The following is a 27,731-nucleotide window of genomic DNA, read 5'->3' on the forward strand; positions in this document are numbered from 1 at the left end:
TCTTGTCCATTACTATTCATTGTATTTCTCAAAAATTTTTTAAAAAAACAAAATCGTCAAATGCTTATTTAATAATTCATTCAATTTAGAGTGCTGTGTTATGGTGTACATTTTTTGACTTTTTGGTTTTTCAGGTCTCCCCTCTACTTTTTTTTATGGTTATGGAGTTAGGGTGCATAATTTGCATGGGGTGAGCAAAGGTTTTTATTTCATGTTTCTTTTTTATTCCTGCCAGATCTTCAATTTCCTTTTCCTTCACTGCCACACTTCCAAGGGAAGTTTACCCCATCTCTATATATCTGATTGATTCCCCCTCAGAAGCAATGCTTCTCTGAGGCATCTTCAGGTCTCACTCTCCTTCTAATCACTTTCCTATATTTTGTGCTATGAGCTACTATGTCCTGACCCGTGTTCAGTTGGTATTTGGGCATTCAGCATTAGACTGGAATCTTTCTGGGGATGCTTTTGTCTGTGCTTCTTCTAAGTTGTCAATGCCTTTACTCTTAAGCCTTTCTTCACTCTTAGAACCCAAAGGTTTGCAGTGATGGATGGGAGAACTCTTTTAGACTTTTTATTTCTCTACTTAATACCATACCTTCTAAATGCCTTCTTTGTCTCCTGATCATGCTGAAGAGATGAGTGATATGTGGTTGTATTTCCTCTGTTTGTTGATTGGATGAATTTTTTTTTTTTTTTTTTTTAAGGATAAGGAAAATCAGGCAGCTGCTACTGTCCTCCAAAAACTATTCTGGGAATGCTTTTTATTATGGATTCAATCTATTAAACACAAAGCTGTTTTAATTTTTTCTTTGTCATTTGTATTTTTCTCAATGTCACTTGTTAATTTCACATACATTTTCAAGCTCATTCACGTAATATTAATATTCTGTTAATATATTTATGTAGAATAAGGAATGATAAACAAGACATTATCATTCTTGATGAATGTGGCAGTTTTTAAAACACTGAAAAATCTTTGACATTTCTGCCATCAAGAGGTGATGTGTATGCTTCCTCCCCTAGTCTCTTTAAGAACAGTGACAGCTTCCACCAGTAAGGTACTGTGGATAGGCTGTTATACGAATTTTGGCGCTATGTTGTAAAATGTTGCAGCTTTCTGCTGGTTCTATAGAGATGTTTGCTCCAGGGAAAGTTGACATTTAATGTATTATTGAACAGAGATGTATTAATATGTCTTTTGTTACCGAATGTTATTGAATGGAGATGTTTCAATATTTATTTACGTAACAAATTGCCAGCCATGGGCATTTAGTTTCTGTGAAAATCTCCTGGGTCAATAATGAGTTAAACAGTCTGACTATACTGACACTATAATACTGTTATGTGACAAAGACAAAACTATAAGCATGAAGACAAGTAAAACACAAACAGGCAATATTTCTTACCAGCCTGTCCTGAGGACAATGCCTGCCCTTTGCTGTCAAAATCCTACACAGTTTCAGTAAACTATTGATAGGGACATGGTTTAGAGAGCAAAGAATTCAAATAAGAAATATTACATAGAAAACCAAAGAAGTACAGATGTAATGGATGAGGCTGTCAGGGAATTTAGTGGGTGCTTCATTCACTCATATGTGAACAATAGGTTTGAATACATTTTTGTCTGTTCCTTACCCCTTCTCTTCACATTAAGGAGAGAAGGGCAATTAAGCAATGCTGAAAAATCCATACTTATCCACTACTCAATGAACACACTGCATTTCTAACTATGGAAAGTAAACATTTCTAGGAATTTAAAAATGATAGATTAGGTAAGTTCAGAAAACAATGGCACCTGGTATGCTTCTTGGAACCAAAGGGTATTCATTACTATTATATTAGATTAATGTGAGGGAATCAGGTCCTTTCAAGTATCTTATCAGCACAGACCAGTTTCTGGTCTAAATTACCATAAGTATGGCATGAAATAAGTTACTGAACTATTAATTCATATCCTTCAAATTTTTGTCCTTCTGGGACCATATATACTTCCTTAAGAATAGTTTATTCTCTTTCAACATAAGACTTTTCAAAAAAAGAGATGAAAATAATCTATTATCCCCTAAGGAAAAAGAAAAACTGGTGATCTGTTTTTGGCTAGGGAGGGGAAAAAAATGGAAATGGCTTTAGTACTTAAGTGGAATTTAGTAAGTTATTCTGTAGTTTTTGAGTACATCACATATAAAATAAATAAACAACTTAAAAGAATTTATGTAAACCTACCAAATCCAGGAACACTTTTGAGACTGGCTTTGAGACAAATTTTCTGTAATCTGAGGTAGCTATATCTCATCAGACAATTCCATAGGAACATCCAGTCCATTCTTGTCCGATGATTCATGATAATGACACTTCTTTCTCCAGGAACAAATGCATCACCCGTTATAACCACTTTCACACCAAGCATGGTCTCCAGCAACGCCTACAGAAAAAAACCACATAGATATTTAACAATTTAAAGTTATGATTTTCCATAGGTAAAAGTTTATCATGTCCTATAAATAAATCTGATTTCTATTAAGTCAAAAGCATATTTCCCCCCATTATTCTTGCTTCTATAATAAATTAATCTGGAACAAAGTACTGTTTGTATTTTCAGTTCTATTAATTTAAGCTTCCAGCAGTTCCCTAACTTAAAAATACTAACTTTCAATGAAATCTTCAAGATAAATTATTAAGATGAAAAGTACAAAAGGCATACAACAAGATCTCCACTGTGTAATTTTTTAAGTCTACAGATATATAAGATTATTACATTTTTAAATAAAAGAATAGTCAAGAAATTTAATGCTGGATGTATGACTGAGGGAACAGTGAAATTTTTCATTTTATACCTCTTTGTAGTATGGTTTCTTTTAAACAAATACATGTATTTATTTTTTAAATATATAAGCAATGTATATTTACTAAAGTACTGCAGCCACAGTGCTTGACACATAGGAGATGCTCAAATATTTGCTGAATTTACTTAACTTTACTGATGGAGAGACATAATTATATATGAAATATTTAGAATAAGTTATAAACTGAGGTTCTTGAAAGAACAATAACAGATATTAAGAAGCCCTGATTACTGACTGCAATGCCCATTTAAATTTCTGAATAATTTCCAAGAATAAACTTAGGGAAAGAAAACTGGTCCATGGCAGATAAAAGAAAATAAAAAGTTCTCTTTGGCAATATTAAGAAAACTTTGATCAAAATGTAGCAAATAAGCAAACTATGGTATAGTCATACAACGGGATATAATACAACAGTGAAAATAAATAAACTATGGGTATCAGTAGCAACATGGACAACATACAAGCATAATGTTGAGAAACAAAACAAGAACATAATAATTGTCCATATGTAAAACTTTCTAAAACAAACTAACTACGATATTCCAGGGTAAATATGCTTGCGTGCTCAGTTCATGCTCAGTTGCGTCCAACTCTTTGTGACCCCATGGACCGCAGCCCACCGGGCTTCTCTGTCCCTGGGATTTTCCAGGCAAGATACTGGAGTGCGGCTGTCATTTCCTTCTCTAGGGGATCTTCCTGACCCAGGGATTGAACCCGTGTCTGCTGCAATGGTAGGCAGATTCTTTGCCACTGAGCCACCAGGGAAGCCCAGGGGTAAATATACAGGTGGCAAAATTAAAAAGAAGAGCAACGAAATAACTAAAAGTCAGGATATTCCCTCTGTTGAAAAGGGTTTTGTGACTGAGAAGCTAGGTGGTTTGCTGACAATTTTCTATTTCCTGACCCAGTTGATATTTATACTTTAATAAAATAATTAAAGTGCTTTCATGTTTTATTAATTTTTCATTATATTTCCAAAAAGAGCTTTTTAAAAAACATACAAGAGAACAATAGGACTTCAAATAGGACCAAGAAAAAAAACAGGTTAAAAGGAATATAAGCTAAAAACTAAAAGATTAGATACGTTTGTTATTATATCCAAAGTATTACAGAGTCAGAGTGTTAAGATGTAAAACATGATCATTTAGGCTAAAGTAGCTAAAAAATGCCTGTGCTTCTTGTTAAATTTCCTAAAGCGTCCATAACCACTCAAATAATTATAATCTCCTCCCTCAAAAGTTTGGAAAGCTAAATTCCAATGTAGAAGAGACTTCAGGATGGAGAAGATCAGGGAGGAGTCCTCTAGACTTGGACCCACAGCAAGAAATATCCATTTTCCACTTACAGGCGTAAAGGGCTGTCAACTACCAAAATGAAATCACTGAATTATATGTCTTGGCCCAGGTGATGTGTATGAAGTCACCATCCAAGGTTAATTTGGATTGGCTCCACTCTGCATTCCAAATACAATATATAATTTTCAGAGTGTGCAGATAACTAAACTACAGGAACCCTTCCTTTAAGAGTCAAAAGAGGAAGTTGATTACTAATTGTGTAGTTTGTATGCTCAGTCACTCAGTCATGCCCAACTCTTTGGGACCCCCATGGAGAATCCCTGTTTTTCACATCAGCAGGCGGATTCTTTACAGCTGTGCCACCTGGGACAGCCCATGTTGTACTATAGAAAAGAGATGAAAATCTTAAGTCTATAAATCCCAAACATCAACTCTAGCCTTACATGTGAAATTTCTAATATGTGTTTCCTATGGATCCCAAAACAATCTTTAGCTTTTCATTATAGTAAATGTCAAAAGTAAAAAATCCCAGACTGTTTGTTGAGGAGCATATCATAAAGTATTCTCTTTCCTGCCATCCAGAACTCTATCAGAATGTGCTTGAGAGTTATAATATATAACCTTCTGGACAACCTAGAGCTCTAGTTCACATTAATCATTTTTAATGCCAGAAAAGACATATCTAGTCAACATTATTTACAGCTCCTGCAAAAGCCGACTAACAAATACACTGTACAGAGACAAAGTTCTAATGCTTATAAAGAATTTCAGAATTCAACTAATACAGATCAAAAACTGTTAAAAAAAAAAAAGACACTGTTCTTCTTATATCTGTTCTCTTTCTAGTATAGAAGATAAGTTTTAGCAGTAAGAAACTAATCTTATAAAATTTTATAATGCTGTGTGTCTGAACCAAGAGTGGTAATAATTCTCAGGACTTTTATTTAACTGATCAAAGATCTCACCTAGAATTAGAAATATATGAGGAATTTCTGAGAATCTTTTATATACCACTGTTTACTACCTCCAAGTGTTCCACTGTATACGAAAACAAAGATGAGGGGTTACCCTCATGATCAAAGAGAATCATTTTGCCATGATGCCCATGCTCCTATTCATTCCAGTGGATCTTTACTTAGCCTGATGTAAGAAAGATCTGTGACATTCCTCATCATCAAGTCTGCCTTGGCTCTGTAGACCCAGGTCCTCAAATCCTTAGGTATTGAAGGATGCACAATCCCAAGTCACTCAAAGACCAAGACCCTCTTTTTTAAGAGCAGCAGTCTAGACAAAAATTATATTCAGTCATCTATGTTTGTTGAATACTTGTTGTGTTCTACAACAGGAATGGAATCAGCAAGCTGTAGGAAGAGATGTGTCCTAGATGGCAAATTAGAATATGACCACTAAATTCCTAGGACATGATTTATGGTGAAAGGACAGAACTCCAAGTAGTTCTCATAATCTTGGTAATTAATTAGCTAACAATCAGACAGTTGGAAAGACTCAGAATTTTGAGAAGCAAAAATTTCTCTGGGCACAAACAAAGTTTGACCTGACAGTATTGATTATGTTGAACAGAAGCATCCAAAAATGAAATGAACAAAGACATGTACTTCTCATTACAAAAACATTTCAAAGGAGAATGAATGGTTACTTTGCAGACTACAAGTACTTTGCAGACTTTGGGAAAGGATTCTTGGACACACAGGTAAGTTAGACTAGGTGACCTCTAGGTCTCATCTAATTCTAAAATTCTAGACAATTTTACTGTGGAACCTCATTTAACAGAAAATGTACTAGTTAAAAATAGTAAGATAAGAAAAATCTTGCCAATGAAATCATTTTAATGAACAAGCAAAACTTACAAAAGATTATACAAAAGAATAATTTGTGATTATTTCTATGAAGCAATAATTAGTCTGACTGCATTTACCCTAATTTTAGTGAAAAATGATTTTTAACTGAGAGTATTTCAAATAAAGTATACCTATAGGGGAGACAAAACTAAAATTCCTTCTGAATAAAAAGTGATCTATTGTACTATTTGCTTCAAAGCAGAAATTCCATTAGCACTTTGCAAAAGTATGAAATAAAAAATCATCAAGACACCATGACAGTTTTTCTTCATTTCTTTTTAACAGAGACATTCACTTTCTCAAAATCAGAACATGATTTCCTGTAACCTGGCTACAACGGATTCAACTTCTATAGATTTCTAACTGAAAGACTCTGCTCGATATATCATTACCAGCAAGCAAGTCAGTGAGTGAAAGAGTTGGGTAACAGAAGTTTTTACAAATATATACCAATTTGACACTACAATGGTGGTTGAATCTTGTCTCTATGATAAGTTCTCAAGACAGGTAATAAGGCAACAGTCAGGAATAGCTGAAATTACCCTTGAAAATCTCAAACAAATGTACCTACAAGAGACTAGCACACATCAGTAAGTACAGCTTAGCCAGTTTTTCTAAATGTTGGACCAGATTTCTCCAACCCACCATCAGATGAAACTATTGATTTGCATGCGGTTTTAAACACAAGAATCATATTTAGCACCAGACCACTCCGATTTCATTCATTTACTCTTACCTCTCCCCTCATCCATTCTAGGGTACAGAATTGAAGTTGTCAAAGATAAATAGATATGACATAATTCTGCTGTAACAGTATTGGTTGCTATTGGTTGTAATAGCAGTAGTAGCAGCTATGGCAAAATCTGTCCATTAATTTGTCCAATAAAATCCAGCATTTCTTCCAAAGTAATAGATTTTAATTGTGTACATGGCCACCCAGAGAACAAAACACTACATTTCCAACACTTCCCAGATTCTATAAGAGCTTTTAGCTGTTCTTACATATGTGGTGAGCAAGAGAGATTATATACAACTTGTAATTCACTGGTATAAATGCAAAGCTATTGCTCTGGACTTCCTTCCCTCCTCACTTCCTGCTGAGTAGGGCAAAGAAGGGGTAGTGAACAGTCTTAACCATACAGAAGAAGATGCTATGCCAGGCTGGGTGGAAGGAATCTGAGTCCTTGCATAATATAAGGGAGCAGAGCTAACCTGGCACCCAGGACTTGAAGGTAAAGGTTTTGCCTTATTGCAAAGCCTATATTCAGTATCTCATCTAGTCATCACAATAACACTCTGTGGTAGGTGATATTAACTGTCCTTAACTGATGATGGAAGAGAAATTTAGAGACGCCAAATAGCCAAGTTCGAACTACTAGGAAGTGGGAAGGCCAATAGTCAAACCAACTGTCTGTCTCTAATATCTGACTAAGCACTCTGCCTACATTAGCTCTCCAAAGAAATTAGATTGATTAGACACTGGGAAGCATAACAGTTATAATGAGTTACTAATGTATTAACTTATGGAAATCTTTGAACTTCTAAGGTTTTGGTAGAGAGATTCAGCCAAAAACATGTGATTTACAATCAAAAGATCATACACTATGGAAAATTTATGACATTAAAGAAAATGAAGTATAGTGGCAACATATGATATTTTTAAAAAATTACCTCTAAATGTTTGCTTTATACTCAATAAGGAATCACAGGCCTTAAATGACACATTAAATGAAATGGACTCAACTGATATTTCTTGAACATTCCATCCAAAAATAGCAGAATATACATTCTTCTTAAGTATACATGGAATATTCTCCAGGACTGATCACATGCTGGGCCACAAAGTGAGCCTTGTTATGCACCGAGCCCGTATCTCCGAACCAACTGAGAGAGCGCAAGTCCACCACAGTAATGCAAAGGCAAGAAGGGAGTTTATTTCTAGCGTGCTAGGGCCCAAGTCTCATCCAGCACAGCGGAATCCAACAAGAGCCCTGAACAAAGGAGTATGGCAGCTTATATACAGGCAGTTCTTTGTCTCAGTTACAGGAGTAGCTGGCGTTACATGATTGGCCAGGCAGGATGAGCGCATGTCCTGTCTCTTTTTGGTAAACATGACTCAGGTCCTAGAGCCCGTTGTTTGGTCCCTAACAAGCCTCAGTAAATTTAAGAAAACTGAAATCATATTAAACATCTTTCCAACCACAACACTATAAGAATAGAAATCAACTATAAGGGGAAAAAAAAACCTGTAAAAAACACAAAGATGTAGAGACCTAACAATAGGCTAACTCAACAACAAATGGATTATGGAAGAAATCAAAGAGCAAATCAAAAAGACTGACCAATGAAACAACCATGATGATCTAAGACCTATGGGATGCAGCAAAAGCAGGTTTATGAGGGATGTTTACAGCAGTACAATCTCACCTCGGGAAAGAAAAATCCCAACCTAATGTCACACCTGAAGCAACTAGAGAAAGGAGAACAAAGAAAAATCAGCGGAAGGAAAGGAATCATAAAGACCAGAGCAAAAATAAATGAAATAGAGACGAAGAAAACAACAGATCGATGAAACTAAAAACTGGTTCTTTGAAAAGATAAGCAAAACTGATAAACCTTTAGCCAGTCCATGAAGAAGAATGGAGGAGAGAATCTAAACCACTAAAATCAGAAATGAAAAAGAAGTTACAATGGACACCACAGAAATCAAAGCATCATAAGAGACTGCGATAAGCAATTAACTATATGCCAATAAAATGGACAACCTGGAAGAAATGGACAAATTCTCCCATCTCCCAAAACTGAAACAGTAAGGAATAGAAAATACGAACTGACCAATCACAAGTGATGAAACAACGCCATCTGCAACAACACAGATGGACCTGGAAATCATCATACTATGTGAAGAAAGTCAGACATAGATCGTATGACATTGCTTATATGCAGAATCTTTAAAAAAAAAAAAAGATACAAATGAACTTACCCAGAAACACACTCACAAACTAGAAAACAAACTTGTCGTTACTAAAGGGGGAAGTTGAGGGGATGGATAAAATGGGAGTTTGGGATTGACAGATACACATTACTACATTTAAAACAGATAACCAACAAGGACCCACTGTATAGCACAGGGAACTCTGTTCAATATTCTGAAATAACTTAAATGGGAAAAAAAATTTGAAAAAGGATACATGTATGTATAATAAATAAGACAAACAAGAGAAATAAAAACTAAAATGCAACATAAAACTAACAATGTAAAAATTCTTCAGTCTGCATCTTTAGATTTGTGCATTTTACTAAAGCATACCTCACTAAAGGAAAATAAATTCATGAGGAATATGGAAGATATTCTATTAAATAGATATTCTATTTCAAACACATTAATTATTTCATTTCCTAGCATTTAAAGATGAATATACAAAAACTAATGTGCCTCTTATGTAATAGGAATATGTTTTTCATAATATCTGACTAAATCTGACTCACAAAATACAAATCAATAGGATAGGCTACTTTGGTATGATCTCTTTCTCTGTTGCGTGTCTAACTTACCACAGGTAGCGTGAGCCAGGTTGCCACAATCCGGTTGTTGATCCAGCGATACCAAGATGGGCTTATAAACATTAAAGGTAAAAAGGGACCAATCATGAAAATGCTTCCAAAAAAGCTTCCCCAAAACAGAGTGAGTATAAAGTATATCCCTTTCCATGACACCATGATTCTGAAAGACACACAAAAAAAAATCAATATATTTTATTACTGCAACTGCCCAAATTCAATTTCAGAATGACACATTTAATGATCTTTAATTATAGGGCTAAAGAATAGGCTCTGACAAAGAATATGAGTTTGAACGCCCTCTTACCTGTCCTACAGGTCTAACAAGTTGTCAGTACATTAGAAATGGATGCACTCCAGAAAAACAGACCTATGGATCAATGAATAAAGAGCCAAAATAAACCCACACACCTACGGCCAATTAATCTTTTGTAGGAATTCCCTAGTGCTCCAGTAGTTAGAACGCCATACCTCTACTGCAGGGGCACAGGTGGGTCCCTAGTTGGAGAACTAAGATCCCGCATACTGTGTGGCAAGGCCAAAGCGGGAAACAAAAAAAGCCTTTGACAAAGGAGGCGAGGGTATATATAATGGAGAAAAGCCAGTCTCTTCAGCAAGCAGTATCGTGAAAACTAGACAGCCACATGTTAACTGATGAATTTAGAACATACCCTCAACACCATACATAAAAATAAACTCAAAATGACTTACATATTAAGACACGAGACCATAAAACTCCTAAAAGAGAACACAGGCAATACATTTGATGACTTAGCAACGTTTTCTTAGGTCAATCAATCGCCCATGGCAAAAGCAATAGGAACCAATCAAACTCACAAGTTTTTGCACCACAAAGGAAAGCATAAACAAAGTGGAAAAAACCTATGAAATGGGAGAAAATATTTGCCAACAATGTGACCAACAAGGCCTTCATTACCAAATTGTACAAACAGCTCATACAACTCAGTAACAAAAACACAACCCAATTTAAAAATTGGGCTGAAGACTTAAATAAACATTTCTTCAAAGAAGACTTTCAGATGCTCAAAAGGCACATGAAAAGATACTCAGCACTGCTAATTATTAGAGAAACACAAATCAAAACTACAATGAGGAACTGCCTCACACCAGTCAGAATGGCCATCATCAAAACGTCTACAAGTAACAGATGCTGGAGAGGGTATAGAGGAAAGGGAATCTTCCTACAGAGTTGGTGGGAATGTAAATTGGTGCAGGTATTATAGAAAACAATATGAAGCCCCCCTGCGCCCTTTTCTGTCAGGTCGCACTGCTCAGTATATGGGATCTCAGTGCCCAACCAAAGATCAACACTGTGAGCAGAGTCTTGACTACTGGACCACCAAGCAAGTCCCTGGCGGTTCCTTAAAAAACAAAAGCACTACCATATGATCCAGCAATCCCACTCTTGGGCATATATCCATAGTCCAAAAAGACACTATTAGTGGCTATTAGCAATAGCCAAGACACGGAAGCAACTTAAATGTCCACTGATAGATAAAAGATGTGCTATATATACACAATGGACTGCTATTCGGCTCTGAAAAAACGAAAAGGCCATTTGCAGCAAAATGGATGCAACTAGAGATTATAATTCTGGAGAAGGCAATGGCGATGCAACTAGAGATTATAATTCTGGAGAAGGCAATGGCGCCCCACTCCAGTACTCTTGCCTGGCAAATCCCATGGATAGAGGAGCCTGGTAGGCTGCAGTCCATGGGGTCGCTAGGAGTCAGACACAACTGAGCGACTTCACTTTCACTTTTTACTTTCATGCACTGGAGAAGGAAATGGCACCCCACTCCAGTACTCTTGCCTGGCAAATCCCAGGCACGGGGGAGCCTGGTGGGCTGCCGTCTATGGAGTCGCACCGAGTCGGACACGACTGAAGCAACTTAGCAGCAGCAGCAGCAGAGATTATAATACTAAGTAAATCAGAAAGAGAAAGACAAACACTGGTGAGCTATCACTTGCATATGGGATCTAAAATATGACACAAATGAACTTATGAAACAGAAACAGACTTAAGTCATAGAAAACAAACATGGTTACCAAAGGGAAAGGAGGTGAAGGAGGGAAATGGTAGGAGTTTGAGACCAGCAGTGCCACAAGGTAAACAACAGAGTCCAGTGGATCCTTGACCAACTGAGCCATCAGGGAAGACCAACTGTAGAGCACAGGGAATTACATTCCATCCTGTTTATATTCTATATAAGCCATAAAGTGCCAGGGTCCAGCCCCAGTGGATCCAGGGAATTCGAAGAGGAGATGGCGTCGGTGAGGAGAACTTATTTATTAATATAGAAATATAAGATTAGATTAGGAAGAAATAGTGTAGCAGGAAAATTAAGTGGAGAAAGAAGGCTGAATAACTTGGCTTACGGGGAAGGCCAATAAAGTTCCAGACAAGGAGCTTGCACCATCTACGCTGGGCCACCGGCACCCACTTGAATATCGGGGGGTGCCCCGCCTTGGGCTCCCCCTCCCGTGGATCTTAAAAGCCGGGACAAGTAAGTAGACATGGTGAGCCGCCCCGCTCCAGATGGGAATTCAGCCAGAAATTAGAGTAAAGAGGAGACACAGGGGAAACCAGTCCAGTGACTGGCCCCATCCGCTATTGTTCAGAAGGCCTTTTATACTTTTGATAAAACATGGAGATCAATGGGTAATACAAAATTATGCAGTGTTAGCAGTCCAGACTCTTATCAAAACCAGGCTTTTCTCTCTGCATACATAATTGTATACACAAGTCTTAGGTGATTTACATCATCTTCCGGCCAAAAGGGCCAATTAACATTTTACAGCCTTTTTTCTGATAAGGGTTTGTCAACCAGAAGACTTATTTGTGTTGATCTTCCCAAAGTCTGGTGCCACTCTCAGAAAGCACTAAATAAAGTTACATTCTTACATAGCAAGGACACAAGAGGAGTGCAGTGATATATAACAAAAGAAGTAATTAACTCAAAAGTCTAGTGTTGCTAACATCAAAACTACTATATATCTTTTTCCATATTCCTTTTACATTGATTAACATCCTCCCAGGTGCCTAAAAGATAAAGAATATGGAGGCCTGGCAGCAGTCATTGAGTCAACAGTGAAAACCCTCTACCAATATAATTTTTAACTCTTTAGAAAAGGCTCTGTATCTTTAAGATGCTTTTAAGCTTTGTGCCTCTCGCAGTTGGGGGGCTGTAAGCAATTCACAAGCTGTAAGAGGTCGGGGGAACCTGTTAGGCAAGCTAGAGAGTTATCAGAGGGGGTTTAACTGAAACATCCCTTTCAAATGCAGAAGGCTAAAGCCCTGATTTGACTTTTTCCAGAGAATATTAGAAGAGTGGAAAAGCAGGCAGATTCTTATTTTGGGGGGAGTGGATGCTCAGGAAATTCCAGGGGGAAAACCTGAGGTCTGATTAGCCTTGCCATCAGAGCTCTGCCGTATGACCTTGTCATGGGTGGAATTCCTCATGCTGGCTCCCGGCAATAAAGGAAAAGACTATGGAAAAATGTGTATGTGTGTATATATACATGTGCGTATAACTGAATCACTTTGTTGTACAGCAGAAACTAACACAACATTGTGTATCAACTATACTTCGATTAAAAAAGGAAATAGATATGCTTAAAGAGTAAATGTCTGACTGCCACCACTCCCCCCACCTAAAAAAGCTGTTTTAAAAGTCTTAGGTACCCCCCCACCCCCCCACCCCCGGCTATTAGTCTTAAAATAAAACTACATTATTTTCTTTTCCAAGATGTTATCCAACACTAAATCTTAAAATATTCCACAGGTTTTTTTTTTTTTTCTTAATCCCTTACTATAAAAAGTAGACTTCATGGACTAAGAACTGCAGAACAGCTTCCTAAGGGTGACTATGCTTAAAAGTGATGGCAGTTTTACAGAGTGCACTGAATTTTTTTTTAGTCTAGAAATATTAATTCTTTACATTAGAACCTAAAAGTAGTATCTTTGGGCAACTGGTCTTTATGAGCTGAAAGGTTAGGTAGAAGTCAGATTCCTCAATCACTGGCCTCAATTATTTGCCAGAGGATTACTTTTGAGGGTCCTCATAACCAGATGAATATAATATTGATGTTTTAAAATGAAGTGTTGCAAGCAGTCTAAAATGAATAATCAAATGTTTGATTTTACGACCTAAACTCTGTTGAGCAAAAATATGGTTTGCTTCAGAATAATAAAACTGTTGGAAATATTAAACCCATGAAAACAATAATGGCCTTAAAATCTATACATTAAAAAAACTATTTCAGCAATCAAGACCTCTGAATATTTGAAAAGAACTGCAACAGGAAAAAAATTTTCAAATGTCATGATGCTTTAAAAAATGGCAGTCAGACAAAACAGGTCAAATCCCTTAATACAGAATCAAGTTTATCTGTATACTTGAAAGTGAAGTCGCTCAGTCGTGTCCGACTTTTCGTGACCCCATGGACTGTAGCCTACCAGGCTCCTCCATCCATGGGATTCTCCAGGCAAAAATACTGGAGTGGGCTGCCATTTCCTTCTCTAGAGGATCTTCCCGACCCAGGGATCGAACCCGGGTCTCCCGCATTGCAGGCAGACACTTTAACCTCTGAGCCACCAGGGAAGCCTTCTGTATACTTGGTATATTTTAAAAATCTCTACCAATACCTGACAGTGTTATACACAAAATCCTTCAAAGTACAAATAAAACAAATATCTGCTAAGAACTGGCTTTCTGCTAAATTCCAGATCGGAACTTCTAAGAATAAGGCTTAGGGAATGAGGGCAGAGAAAAAGAACACTGGAAAACAGCAGCCAAACATTTGCTCACACAGGGCCCAGGATGCTCTGAAAAGTCCTACACACCCTTGGTTTTGCTTTTACTGCAGCTCAGCTCCTCCTCTTTGCATTAACCATAGGCTGCTTCTCTCTAGTCTAACTTAAAGCATTTAAAACTAATAGTATCAATAAGAATGAGCTTCTTAATTCAGTACTTTCAACCCCTACTTCCTTTCATAGCCCCTGTCCCAAATATATCACTGCAATGTTGCTACTTGATTTGAAAAGTCTCTTGTAACTACTTTTTAATCTGTTTCTGCCATTAGCTAGCTAGCTTCTGTTTAGACACTCACCCCTAAACTCCCTGAAGGGTTATACTTCCCATTACATCCACACGTCCACATCAAAGGATCTGACATGCTTCTTCTTCACTTACTGAATTATTTTTCATTTGATGTCATAAAAAGAAAAAAAAATTCATTAAAAGAGCTTAGATATCATCTAAGAGAATCTTTTCAATGTACAGCAATGAAGTTGAGAACCAGAAGAGTTAAGAGATGTGTCAATATGACTATTAGTCAGACCAAATCTAACCTAAATTTACTTTTCCATTCTACTCCTAACCTCTACTTCCCTAACCTCTCAATCATTTGTTCAATGATTGGATAAACATGCAAAGAGATTCCTACAGTGTGTCAGGCACTGTATCAGTCATTTGGGGATACAACAGTGAACACCACAGATAAACCAAGCTCTCACAAATCGAACAGTCTTTCCAACTCCTCCTTATGATACCTGCATTTGATCAAGCCCTATTTTATCTCTTTTTCCAAGTCTCAAGGCTTTGCTAGAAAACTTGGTTAAGAATTATGCTAGCTACACATCTATTTAAAGCGACTAAATTTGGGGGTTTTTTTTGGCAAAACCAAGTGCTAGTAAGGATGCAGAGCAATCAGAACTCACATTGCAGGTGGGAATGCAAAATGGCATGAGAAGCTATTTTCCAGAGTGGAAAATAGCTCAGTTTCTTAAAATATTAAATGTACATTTACCATATAGCCCAGCAATCCCACTACTGAATATACAGGACAGACTGAAAACTCATTGATACACAAACCTGTACACAGTTTTTTATAACAGCATTCTTCATAATCGCAGAAGACCAGATACAACCCTGGACAGAGGAGCCTGGTAGGCTGCAGTCCATGGGGTCGTGAAGAGTCGGACACGACTGAGCGACTTCACTTTCACTTTTCACTTTCATGCATTGGAGAAGGAAATGGCGACCCACTCCAGTGTTCTTGCCTGGAGAATACCAGGGATGGCGGAGCCTTGTGGGCTGCCGTCTATGGGGTCACACAGAGTCGGACACGACTGAAGCGACTTAGCAGCAGCAGCAGCAGCAACAACCCTCATGTCAGCCTGGGAATATGTGGATGCACACACTTAATACATCCATAGAAAAGAATACTACTCAGCAATGATAAGACTGATACATGCAACATCTGGGGTTAACCTCAAACGCATTATGTTGAGTGAGGAAGCCAGGCTCAAAAGGAATGACTTGTTTTTAACTATATGATTTCATTTATAGGATACTCTGGAAAAGGCAAAACTATAAGCAAGGAAACAGATCAATGGTGGTCAAGGTCAGGGATAGGGAGTGAGTTTGTGAAGGCACAGCACAAGGGAATTTTTAGGGGTTGAGGAAACTTCTATTTCCTGACTGCAGTGATGGTTACAAGACTACATAAGCTCACAGAACATATTTTTACTGATCTTTATTGTATGTAGAGTAAGAACTAAGTTAAAAAGAATAAAAACTAAGTTAAAAGGAATGTGCTATGTAAAATAAAATCTGATAGAATATTCATTAAGCTTTTATGATCTGGAGAATTCTATATGTTTGGATTATTTCAATTATAATCACATCTGAACTATGCCAAGCTTTTAGAATATGCCAGGCATTGTTTCATGTATTTCAAATGTGTGAACCTAGTTAGTATAGTGATCCCATGGTATAGATATTTTCATTACCCCACACTTATATATATATAAGTATACTGAGGCACAGAGTGGTTAAATAACATGCTCAAGATTATACAACTAGTAAATGGCAGAGCTGGGATTTGAATCTGGGTAATTTGGGGTCACAGTCCATGCTCAGCCTAATAAACACGTTGCTCTTTTCAAGCAGATACTGCTTTTGTAATTTAACACACACAGACTTTATTCTGTATATAAAATCAAGATGTCACAAATCTAAACCAAATTTTTAATGTATCATGCAAAAATTATTCTGAAAGTTAGAGAAATTAATAGGAACTTACTCAACAAAATTTAATGCCTTTCTTACTTTAACATTCCCTAGTACTTAACATATAGCATACAAGAACTTGGGGAGAGTTGAATATGGGTGTTGCCAGCTTCTGCTGGAAGAAAATCTGGTTTTTAACTGATAAATGAATCACCTAATCTTTTAAAATCCTTCAAAATAAAGCCCACATTACTGGAAAGCCACCACAAACACCATAATTTACTGTTTTTCTGTGCATTCTTTGTATAATACTGATAGCATTCTCAAAATGCTATCATATCTCAAAAAGCCATTTGGAAAAGAAATAATCATAGTTTTAAAATGGCATACACATTTTATTGCCAAATATAGATATACAGAACTAAACTGAAGATCGTCTAGAAAAGCTATGCCCACACATTAGTGTAATCCAGAAGCTTTTCCCCTTAAGACCACTGTCCTTTCAAGAGTTAATAAGATCTCTTACTCCACTAACTTCCTAGCTCATAAACTAATTTTAATCCTTGTCCTTGTCTAACCATTTGTGGTTCCAATGACTGCAATGCCAAGCAAAGGCAGGAACCAAAACACAGCCCACCTGGACTTCTTATTTGGTTACATATATTATTCCTGGAGTATGATGATGTGGAAGGACACTCCCTGACAAGGATTAGTGGACTCTATTAGGGATACTTATACTTCCTTACTCAGGAAAGAAAGATGCTTTACTTCACGAAATTCGTTTAGTTTTTTAATTCCCATTAACAATTCAAGGATTAACAAGCATTGCTTTCACAGTCTAGGAGGGAAACTATGTGTGTTAAGAAATGATTACAGTTTGGTGTGAGATATGCAATGGGTGCTACGGCTAGATCAAAGTAAGGAAAGATGAACTCTGCTAAAAGGGGTTAAAGAATGCATTAGGCTCTTAGAGGATGAGAGACTCGGGGAGGGGAGAGATTATTTCACAGAGTAAAACAGAACATGTAGAGTCACAGAAATTTGAAACAGCATGCCCTAAATAAGGAACTGTAACTCATTAGATATCAATGAGATACAGCGTATACATTGGAGAGTTGCAAGAAATCAAGAAAACATAGTTCCTAGACACAAAGGGCACAAAACCAGGCCCGAACAGCCAAGAATACCACCCTGAGCATGTCACTGTGGGTGGGGAAAAAAACCTAAGGTGTGTTTTAGGATAAATATTAAAAGTGACATGGAGCAGGTAAGCCTGGACTCAATAAATAAAATTAATTTCCACTCTGATTAAAAGTTATTAAGAGCAAAGGGCTTCTCTGCTCTCTAAAACAGTGCATGGGACTGACAGCGAAAATGCAGCATTCATAGACGGTGGTAACAGAGAGGTATGTGAGCCAGGAGCACCTGATCCAGTTCCACCTCTCAACAGCCTGATAATCATGACCACCTACTAAACCAGGAAGGACTGAAAAAGGTAAGTTTTCATTCCAATCCCAAAGAAAGGCAATGCCAAAGAATGCTCAAACTACCGCACAATTGCACTCATCTCACACACCAGTAAAGTAATGCTCAAAATTTTCCAAGCCTGGCTTCAACAGTTCATGAACCATGAGCTTTCATGTTTAATCTGGATTTAGAAAAGGCAGAGGAACCAGAGATCAAATTGCCAACATTCGTTGGATCATCAAAATAGCAAGAGAGTTCCAGAAAAATATCTACTTCTGCTTTATTGACTATGCCAAAGCCTTTGACTGTGTGGACCACAACAAACTGTGGAAAATTCTGAAAGAGATGGGAATACCAGACCACCTGACCTGCCTCTTGAGAAATCGGTATGCAGGTCAGGAAGCAACAGTTAGAACTGGACATGGAACAACAGACTGGTTCCAAGTAGGGAAAGGAGTATGTCAAGGCTGTATATTGTCACCCTGCTTATTTAACTTCTATGCAGAGTACATCATGTGAAATGCTGGGCTGGATGAAGCATAAGCTGGAATCAAGATTGCCAGGAGAAATATCAATAACCTCAGATATGCAGATGACACCACCCTTATGGGAGAAAGTGAAGAACTAAAGAGCCTTTTGATGAAAGTGAAAAAGGAGAGTGAAAAGTTGGCTTAAAGTTCAACATTCAGAAAACTAAGATCATGGCATCTGGTCCCATCACTTCATGGCAAATAGATGGAAAAACAGAGGAAACAGTGACAGACTTTATTTTCTTGGGCTCCAAAATCACTGCAGTTGGTGACTGCAGCCATAAAATTAAAAGACACTAGCTCCCTGGAAGAAAAGTTATGACAAACCTAGACAGCATATTAAAAAGCAGAGACATTACTTTGCCAACAAAGGTCCGTCTAGTCAAAGCTATGGTTTTTCCAGTAGTTATGTATGGAAGTAAGAGTTGGACTATAAAGAAAGCTGAGCACGGAAGAATTGATGCTTTTGAACTGTGGTGTTGGAGAACACTCTTGAGAGTCCCTTGGATCGCAAGGAGATCCAACCAGTCCATCCTAAAAATCAGTCCTGAACGTTAACTGGAAGGACTGATGCTGAAGCTGAAACTCTGATACTCTGGCCACCTGATGCCAGAACTGACTCATTGGAAAAGACCCTGATGCTGGGAGGGATTGAAGGCAGGAGGAGAAGGGGACAACAAAGGATGAGATGGTTGGATGGCATCACCGACTCAATGGACATGAGTTTGAGTAAACTCCAGGAGTTGGCGATGGACAGGGAAGCCTAGTGTGCTGCAGTCCATGGGGTCACAAAGAGTCGGACACGACTGGGCCACTTTCACTTTCACTTACAAAGACTTTGCTATAAAACTTGATAATGCCCAATGTGTCCTGAAAGAGGCAGTTTACAAAACATTCTCATCCAATTCAAATACTTCAAAACAAGATATTATTTATATCAGTGGTTATTTACAGGGGAAGAAATATGAGACTTTGTTCTCTTAATGAAAAGTCCCTAACACTATTTATACTGAGAGAGGATCTATTACCAGGGGCATACCTGCAAAATGTAGTGGAGAATTCAGACCAGGGACCAGTAGGATTGCAAGGCCAAAAGGTACATACTGAGTATTTAAAGTAAAATGAAGAGTTAGGCATATTGTTTAAGCCTTTGTCTTCTCTGGAGAAGATAAAACAAGAGTTTCTGGGCTGGGGGATACATAGCTAAGGGCAGTCACTGCTCTAAGAACAGTGGGATTAGGTAACCATATACCTACTGAATTGCGAATATTGAGACCCCACAGAGTCTTCCCTCACTGAGCTCTCAGATGACTGCAACAAGATTTTAGTTCTAGTCCAGTACACTCCAATAAACTTTCTACAGTGATGGAAGTGTTCAGTAGCTGTGCTGTCCAACATGGCAGCCATTAGCTATATGTGGCTACTGAGTACTTGAAACGTGGTTAGCTCAAAAGGGAAACAAAGGTCCGTCTAGTCAAGGCTATGGTTTTTTCCAGTGGTCATGTATGGATGTGAGAGTTGGACTATGTAAGAAAGCTGAGCACCGAAGAATTGATGCTTTTGAACTGTGGTGTTGGAGAAGACTCTTGAGAGTCCCTTGGACTGCAAGGAGATCCAACCAGTCCATCCTAAAGGAGATCAGTCCTGGGTGTTCATTGGTAGAGGACTGATGTTGAAGCTGAAACTCCAATACTTTGGCCACCTGATGCGAAGAGCTGACTCACTGGAAAAGACCCTGATGCTGGGAAAGACTGAGGGCAGGAGGAGAAGGGGACAACAGATGATGAGATGTTTGGATGGCATCACTGACTCCATGGACATGGGTTTGGGTGGACTCCGGGAGTTGGTGATGGACAGGGAGGCCTGGCGTGCTGCGGTTCATGGGGTCACAAAGAGTTGGACATGACTGAGCGATTGAACTGAACAATAGGGAAACTGAATTATTAATTCAATGGTATTTACATTTAAACAGGCACATGTGGCTACTGTATTGAGTATGAGTCTCACAGCTCTATGCAGACTTACAGGAACAAACTTCTCTGAGGAATCTTACCAGACCATGAGGCAAAATGAAACTATAGAAACACTGGTGGTTCCCTAATAAAAAGTTGACCTATTAACTCCACTGTGAAGCCCAAAGTTCAGATAACCCACACCGATGTGCAAGCTTCTAGTTGGCTTTGTAAGTCCCTTAGTTTTTATTCTGAGTAGATTATGAGACAGCTGGGGAAAGACTTTAACATGACATTAGATACGAAAACAAGAATAAAGTATACTTGAAAGAAACAAACTATTTAGGAAGGAAAAAAAACAATCTTTAACATTTTCAAAAAGACAAGAAATACTGTGTCCGGTAGACAACAATAATATGTTCTTGTGGGGAAAGAATTTATGTAAAATGAAAAAGAGAAACAGTCAGAAAATAGAGCAATTGGAAGTTTAAAACATGGCAAATGTTTAGTAAAAACATCAGCAAAAATGAAAACTCAACAGAAGAGTTAGAAAATAAACCTGAAGAAATCCTCCCAAAAGTCAAGCAGACGACAGAGAAATGGAAAGTAGAAAGAATACTAGAGGACCAAGAGAAGGGCCACAGGCAAATTACATAAACTCCAAAAAGAAAACAGTGAGAAACTGGAGGAAAATCAGCAACAAAGTAACAAAAACCTCCCCAGAACGGGACAGCATGACATTCCACAGAGCCTACTGAAAGCTAGGATAGGGAAGAGAACAAACGCTCGCTTCCGCACATGGCTGCAGCTTTCAGATTAGAGGAGACAATGGACATTCTACAAAATCTCTGGAGGGGATGAAAACAGGTCAAAAAGGATCAAAAATTAGATTGGCTTTGGACTCAGCAGCAATACCAAAAGCAAGATGAAAACAGAATCACCCCTACAAAATTCTCAACAAAATTTTTCCATTCAGTCTATCAATCAAGTATAAGGACAGTAAAAACACTACCACAAGGTCTCAAAGTTACCTCCCATAAAATCTTTTTTTCAAGAAGCTACTGGAAAAATGGGCTCTGCTAAAACAAGAGAGTAAACAAGACTGAGGGAGACCTGAAGCACAGGAAATGAGATCCAACTTAGGTGAGAACCTCTCAGAGAATCATGAAGGGAGATCCCAGGGTAACAGACATGCAGAAGACAGAGAAGATATCCAATCTAAACAAACCAGGGGTGGTGGGGGTGATTCAAGAAAAAGACTTTGAATGCTGTATCACCAAAATCCTTGCTGCGAAACAGAACAGAATGCCCAGGTAAACCCAGCACAGGTTCTAATCTGTACTTGGCTTCTTGAACAGGTGCTGGTAAAATTCCTGTTCTCTGCCAGATCAGCTGATGATATTCATTTTATCTCTAAGTACTCTGCTCTGATCTACTCCTGAGAGATGGAGGGAGGGCATGGTGAATTTAGAAGCACAAAATATATTCCCGCCGGATAGTTAACACTTGCAGAGTCCTGACTGTGGTGAGCCCTCCCACTGTAGTTTTCTAGAACTTATTTATGCAGGAACTTGCCTACTGTCTTCCCCTTAAAAAGGATCTATCTGTTGAGCCTTCTGGGAAGCTGAGGTCTGACTATCACCCAGTGACTCTACCTCTAGGAGCCTTCATCTAACTGTGGCAGTGTTTGATGGCAGTGTTCAACAGATTATGCTGACCTCTCAAATTCTCAAAAAAAGGAAAAAAAAAAAAATTACATATATATATATATATATATACACTCCAGGGATACAAACACAGATAAACTTTTAAAGTAAAAGAACAACTAACAGAAAAGGATAATAGCTTTCTTAAGTATGGTGGCTATTTATATGTCCACCAACAATGACTTTTAGAATATAATATCAAGGGCAATTTTTGCCAGTCTGCACACACTCCATATATCATACAGTATTCTAATTGTACAGTACATTAGCAAGAGTAACAAAAACTTTTAGTGACTACCATCTTTGGTGGAAACAAGGAAAGAACACAGCTTTCACTAGTTTATTCATGTATTTCTATATTACTCTAATTTTATAAAGAATAAACATATCAATTTACAGTTAAAGATATTTCAATTATAAAAGTGTTTATAATTTTTTTAAGACTACTCCAAAATAAATAAGCAACATGCCGATCCTGATTCACATGACAAAATCAAATACATAAAGTGAGGGCATAAACACTAATATCAATCACTGCATATATACAATATATAATAAGAGTTATGATCACTTTGCAATGAAAATAGTTTTAACAGACAACTACAACAATCATAGCCTGATGATTGAAATTATCCCACAACCTGAAAGAAGTTAACACTGTTCATTATTTAAATAATTTAAGCATATCCTCTTTATGCTCTACTCCTGTAAGCTAGATGAATACTTCACAACCAAATACCATCACACTGACAGTTTTTTCACAAACGTTAAGTGAAATGTTTATGAGCTGACTGATTTCTTTTAAACCCATCAATACATTTTAAAATCCCTAGATATGTGCTAAAATCCCTAGATACATTGCATGACCTGATTCTAAGGAGCATTTATTCATTTTTTGGAATTTAGTAACAAACACATCTGCCTTGCCTGATGAAATAATGAGCTTCCTTACTCCCAAGTGATAATTATATTTGTTTTCAAGTCTCAAAAGACAGAGGCTCAAAGCTAAATTTAACACTCAATTCTGGAAGCAAAAATTATGGTAATTATTATGTTTTTTTCTCCTCTTACAATCTTATATTTTTATTCTTATTGGCATTACTTCATGTGTCTTTTACTGTAAATCACTTTAAATTCTTTTAGGAAGCAGACTATCAATTAAAAATAAATTTAAACAGTGTCACCTATAAAGAACCTTACTCAGTTTTACATATTTTACTAGTTAAAAGACAAAAGTTAAAACTGTTGCTTATCAATTAAATGCTTATAAGGCAACCAGGGGAAGCCGGAAAGGATAATGTTTAAAGTTGCAGCAGGTCCCTTTACCTGTTTGGGAAAACAATGATAACAGGAAAGGAACAAACTATACAGTTTCATCCTTCCTGAAGCAGCACAAGAGAATAAGACTTTCCCAGATACAAAAAGAAGATGAAAGGTTAGGCAGCAGTCTCATTACAGAGCACTAAGAAGAAATAAAACTGGTTTGCAAATTCTGACAAAACACAAAAAGACAGCTAATGAGCAGAATAGGATCAAACCATAACTAAGCCAAGACGAAGCAAGAATTTTCAGCTATCAACTGGAGTTGAGTAAACAAGTCTGTTAATGCCCTGGTTGGGGGAGTCCACTCTTGAGTTCTTACACCTGTGTAAGGACATTGGGGGTTATATAAAATGACACAACTTATCTCTTGAAGTTTAGTGAGAGAAGAAATTATCTGTATAAAGAGCTCTACACTGATACAATTTTTTACTTAAAATATATTCAAAAGCTAATACTAAGAAAGAAGCAAAGAGTATATACTGTATGATTCTATTTACCTGACAATGAAAAGGATAGAAACTAACTTATAATATTAAAAGTAAGGATAGCAGTAATCCTGGAAGTGTAGAGCAGGGTTAATTACGGAAAGGGGCACCAGGAGGCTTCAAGGGCTTTGGCAATGCTGTTTCTTATTTGGGTGCTGGTTACACATGGTGTATTTACTTTTTGAAAATTCACTGAGCTATATACTTGTGGTTTATACACCTTTCTTTATGTATATTTTAATAATACTTACCCTCAAAGTTATCATTTAAACTGGATAATGAATTTGAGTAAACTCTAGGAATTGGCGATGGACAGGGAGGCCTGGCGTGCTGCAGTCCATGGGGTCGCAGTCCACGGGGTCGCAAAGAGTCAGACACAACTGAGTGACTGAACTGAAATGAATCCAATTCAACATATGCAATTTATAGGAAAAAAATACAAATGGTCAAGTCAACAAAGTTCAACCTATTTTTAGAAAATGCAAAAGTTAAAATAAGAAACACCATTCCTTCTCAAAGATTGATAAAAATGTCTATGTCTTAACTTCGATATTCTGAAACTCATTTGGTAGGATTTTTGCCCTCACAGTTGGAGAGGAATATAAACTTTAGAGGGAAAAATGATAAGCAGTTATTAGAATTTTGAGTGCCTACCATCATCATGCTTTCTCAGTATCTACCCTTGAGAAATACTTTAGTTTTAGGTACAAAGATTTTCATTGTAGCATTGTCTATAACAACAGTAAAAACTGGAAATATAACTTGCCCACTGATGAGAGAAGGGCTAAATACACTGTGGTACATGAAATGCTACCAGCAGCTGTAAAGAAACAGAGGGTAAGCTGTCTTTTCTAAGATAAACAGCTCTCCAAGAGGTATTGCTAAGTGGAAAAGAATATGGTACCATTTTTGGAAGGGGGGAACCACATTTCCTCCCCTCACCCACACAAAACTCTATGCTATCTGGCTTATATAAATAAATGTAAATACATATAAATCAGTTCAGAAGGATACATGCCAATGTCACCGTGGTTGCTTTGGTGGAGATGGATGAGGTTGTGACTAAGGGTGGTCAAAAAGGAATAGAGCTTTCTATAATGTTTTAAAAAGAGAACATTTCCACTTACATTGTAAAAGGGAAAAAAGGAAGGAACAAAGGGAGGGAGGAAAAGAGAAAGGAAAAAAGCAGCAACTTAGGCACAGTCAAAAAAAAATCAGCTTGCTGGTAATGCCAGTTTTTCCGTGATGCCATAATCAAAGTAAAAATCAGAAGGAAGAAATAACCCATACCTCTTAGACAAATTACTATTTGCCAAACTTTAATTTTTACAGACAAATTAAAAACCACTCAAAACATACACTGAGACACGAATGATTAAAGCATCCTAGGTAAACTAAAACTACATGGGCACCCTCAAGGATCCTTGTCCTAACAAAGGTCACTCAAAACCATCATTCAGTTTACTTTATAGCACTATATTTCCATCAACATGAAGTTTAAACTCATGTTTTGCTTCTTCCCTCATGGGCCACAGAGCTAGCCAGTAAAATGTATAATTAAAGTACTAAGTAATGGAGGTACACAGACTGTCAGAAAGCAAGCAAGTTAACTGAATCTTTTCTTATACACAAAATATAAGCCCATGAATATATACACATATGAGTGTCATAAGGATAAAGTTCTAGCAGAAAACAGTTATTAAAGTTACCAAAAACAGAATGGAATGGAAATTAAAAATAAACAAATGGGACCAAATTAAACTAAAAACTTGTATAACGAAGAAAACTATAAGCAAGGTGAAAAGGTAGCCTTCAGAATGGGAGAAAATAATAGCAGACGAAGCAACTGACAAAGAATTAATCCAAAATATACAAGCAGTTCATGCAGCTCAATACCAGAAAAATAAACAACCCAGTCAGTCAAACAGTGGACCAAAGAACTAAACAGACATTTCTCCAAAGAAGACATACAGATGGCTAACAAATACGTGAAAAGATGCTCAACATCACCCATTATCAGAGAAATGCAAATCAAAACCACAATGAAGTGCTCTCAAGCCAGTCAGAATGGCTGCCATCAAAAAGTCTACAAACAATAAATGCTGGAGAGGGTGTGGAGAAAAGGGAACCTCTCTTACACTATTGGTGGGAATGCAAACTAATACAGCCACTATGGAGAACAGTGTGGCTTCCTTTGAAAACTGGAAAGAGAACTGTCATACAATCCAGCAATCCCACTGCTGGGCATACACACTGAGGAAACCAGATTTGAAAGAGACACATGTACCCCGATGTTCACTGCAGCACTGTTTACAATAGCCAGGACATGGAAGCAACCTAGATGTCCATCAGCAGAGGAATGGATAAGGAAGCTGTGGTACATATACACAATGGAATATTCAGTTCAGTCACTCAGTCATGTCCAACTCTTTGCGACCCCGTGAATCGCAGCACGCCAGGCCTCCTTATCCATCACCAACTCCTGGAGTTCACTCAGACTCATGTCCATCAAGTCAGTGATGCCATCCAGCCATCTCATCCTCTGTCGTCCTCTTCTCCTCCTGCCCCCAATCCCTCCCAGCATCAGGGTCTTTTCCAATGAGTCAACTCTTCACATGAGGTGGCCAAAGTATTGGCATATTACTCAGCTATAAAAAAAGGAATGCATTTGAGTCAGTTCTAATGAAGTGGATGAAACTGGAGCCTAAATATACAGAGTAAAGTAAGTCATGAAGAGAAACATCAATACAGTATACTAACGCATATATATAGAATTTAGAAACCCGGAAACAACGGCCCTATATGCAAAAGAGACACAGACGTAAAGAACAGACTTTTGGACTATATGAGAGAAGGCGAGGGTTGGACAATTTGAGAGGACAGCACTGAAACATGTAAATTATCATATGCAAAACAGATGACCAGTGCAAGTTCAATGCATGAAGTGGGGCACTCAAAGCTGGTGCTCTGGACAACCCAGAGGGATGGGGTGGGGAGGGAGGTGAGAGGGGGGTTTGGGGGGCTCAGGATGTGGGGAGACATGTACGCCTGTGGCTGATTCATGTCAGTGTGTGGCTAAAACCACCACAATACGGTAAGGTTCAGTTCAGTCACTCAGTCGTGTCTGACTCTGCGAGTCTTTAACTACCGTAAAGTAATTAGCCTCTAATTAAAATAAATCAATTAATTTAAAGAAAAGTTATCAAAAACAGAATGTTCATTTCTGACTATACCATGTCTACTGTAGTCAAAGCATACTCTTCAAAAGAAAACAGGAAAAAGTTAAAATATCTATCTAAATTTATCAAGTTATTTTCCATCATTTCATTTACACAGAGAATATGACCAATTAGAGTCATTCTACAGTCACTGAAAACTCATGATGCTTGCACTAGCAAACACTAACCCGCCTCAGGCAAGGTGTTAAAGACCATTCTTTGTTACTGCTAACAAAACTCTTAGCCCTCCTAGGGCAGATCGTCTAGGTGGTGAGGGAAGAACAAATCTGAAAAAGATGGGAAGACAGCAACACAACACAGTCTATATTAAATGCCAAATTCATGAAAAACCAGTATGTGTGACACTCAGTGTGTAAGATTTACAAGTCCAGAACTAGAATTAAGACCACCGAGGTTTCGGAGCTCCCTGGTAGTCCAGTGATTAGGACTTGGTC

The 27,731-nt window shown here is 37.7% G+C and overlaps 1 protein-coding gene across 1 annotated transcript in view; it reads right to left on the reverse strand.

Moving 5' to 3' along the window:
• The window catches only part of LCLAT1 (lysocardiolipin acyltransferase 1), a 187,502-nt gene that overhangs the window by 102,840 nt on the left and 56,931 nt on the right, over window positions 1-27,731 (reverse strand). Inside the window, exons 2-3 of the mRNA XM_052649266.1 lie at window positions 9,553-9,721; window positions 2,224-2,422 (exon numbers count right to left, since the gene is read on the reverse strand). Coding sequence (XP_052505226.1) covers window positions 2,224-2,422; window positions 9,553-9,717 — 364 coding nt within the window. The 5' untranslated portion in view covers window positions 9,718-9,721. The remainder of the gene's footprint in view (window positions 1-2,223; window positions 2,423-9,552; window positions 9,722-27,731) is intronic.

This window comes from Budorcas taxicolor, chromosome 11, assembly GCF_023091745.1.
Source record: "Budorcas taxicolor isolate Tak-1 chromosome 11, Takin1.1, whole genome shotgun sequence".
NCBI lineage: Eukaryota > Metazoa > Chordata > Mammalia > Artiodactyla > Bovidae > Budorcas > Budorcas taxicolor.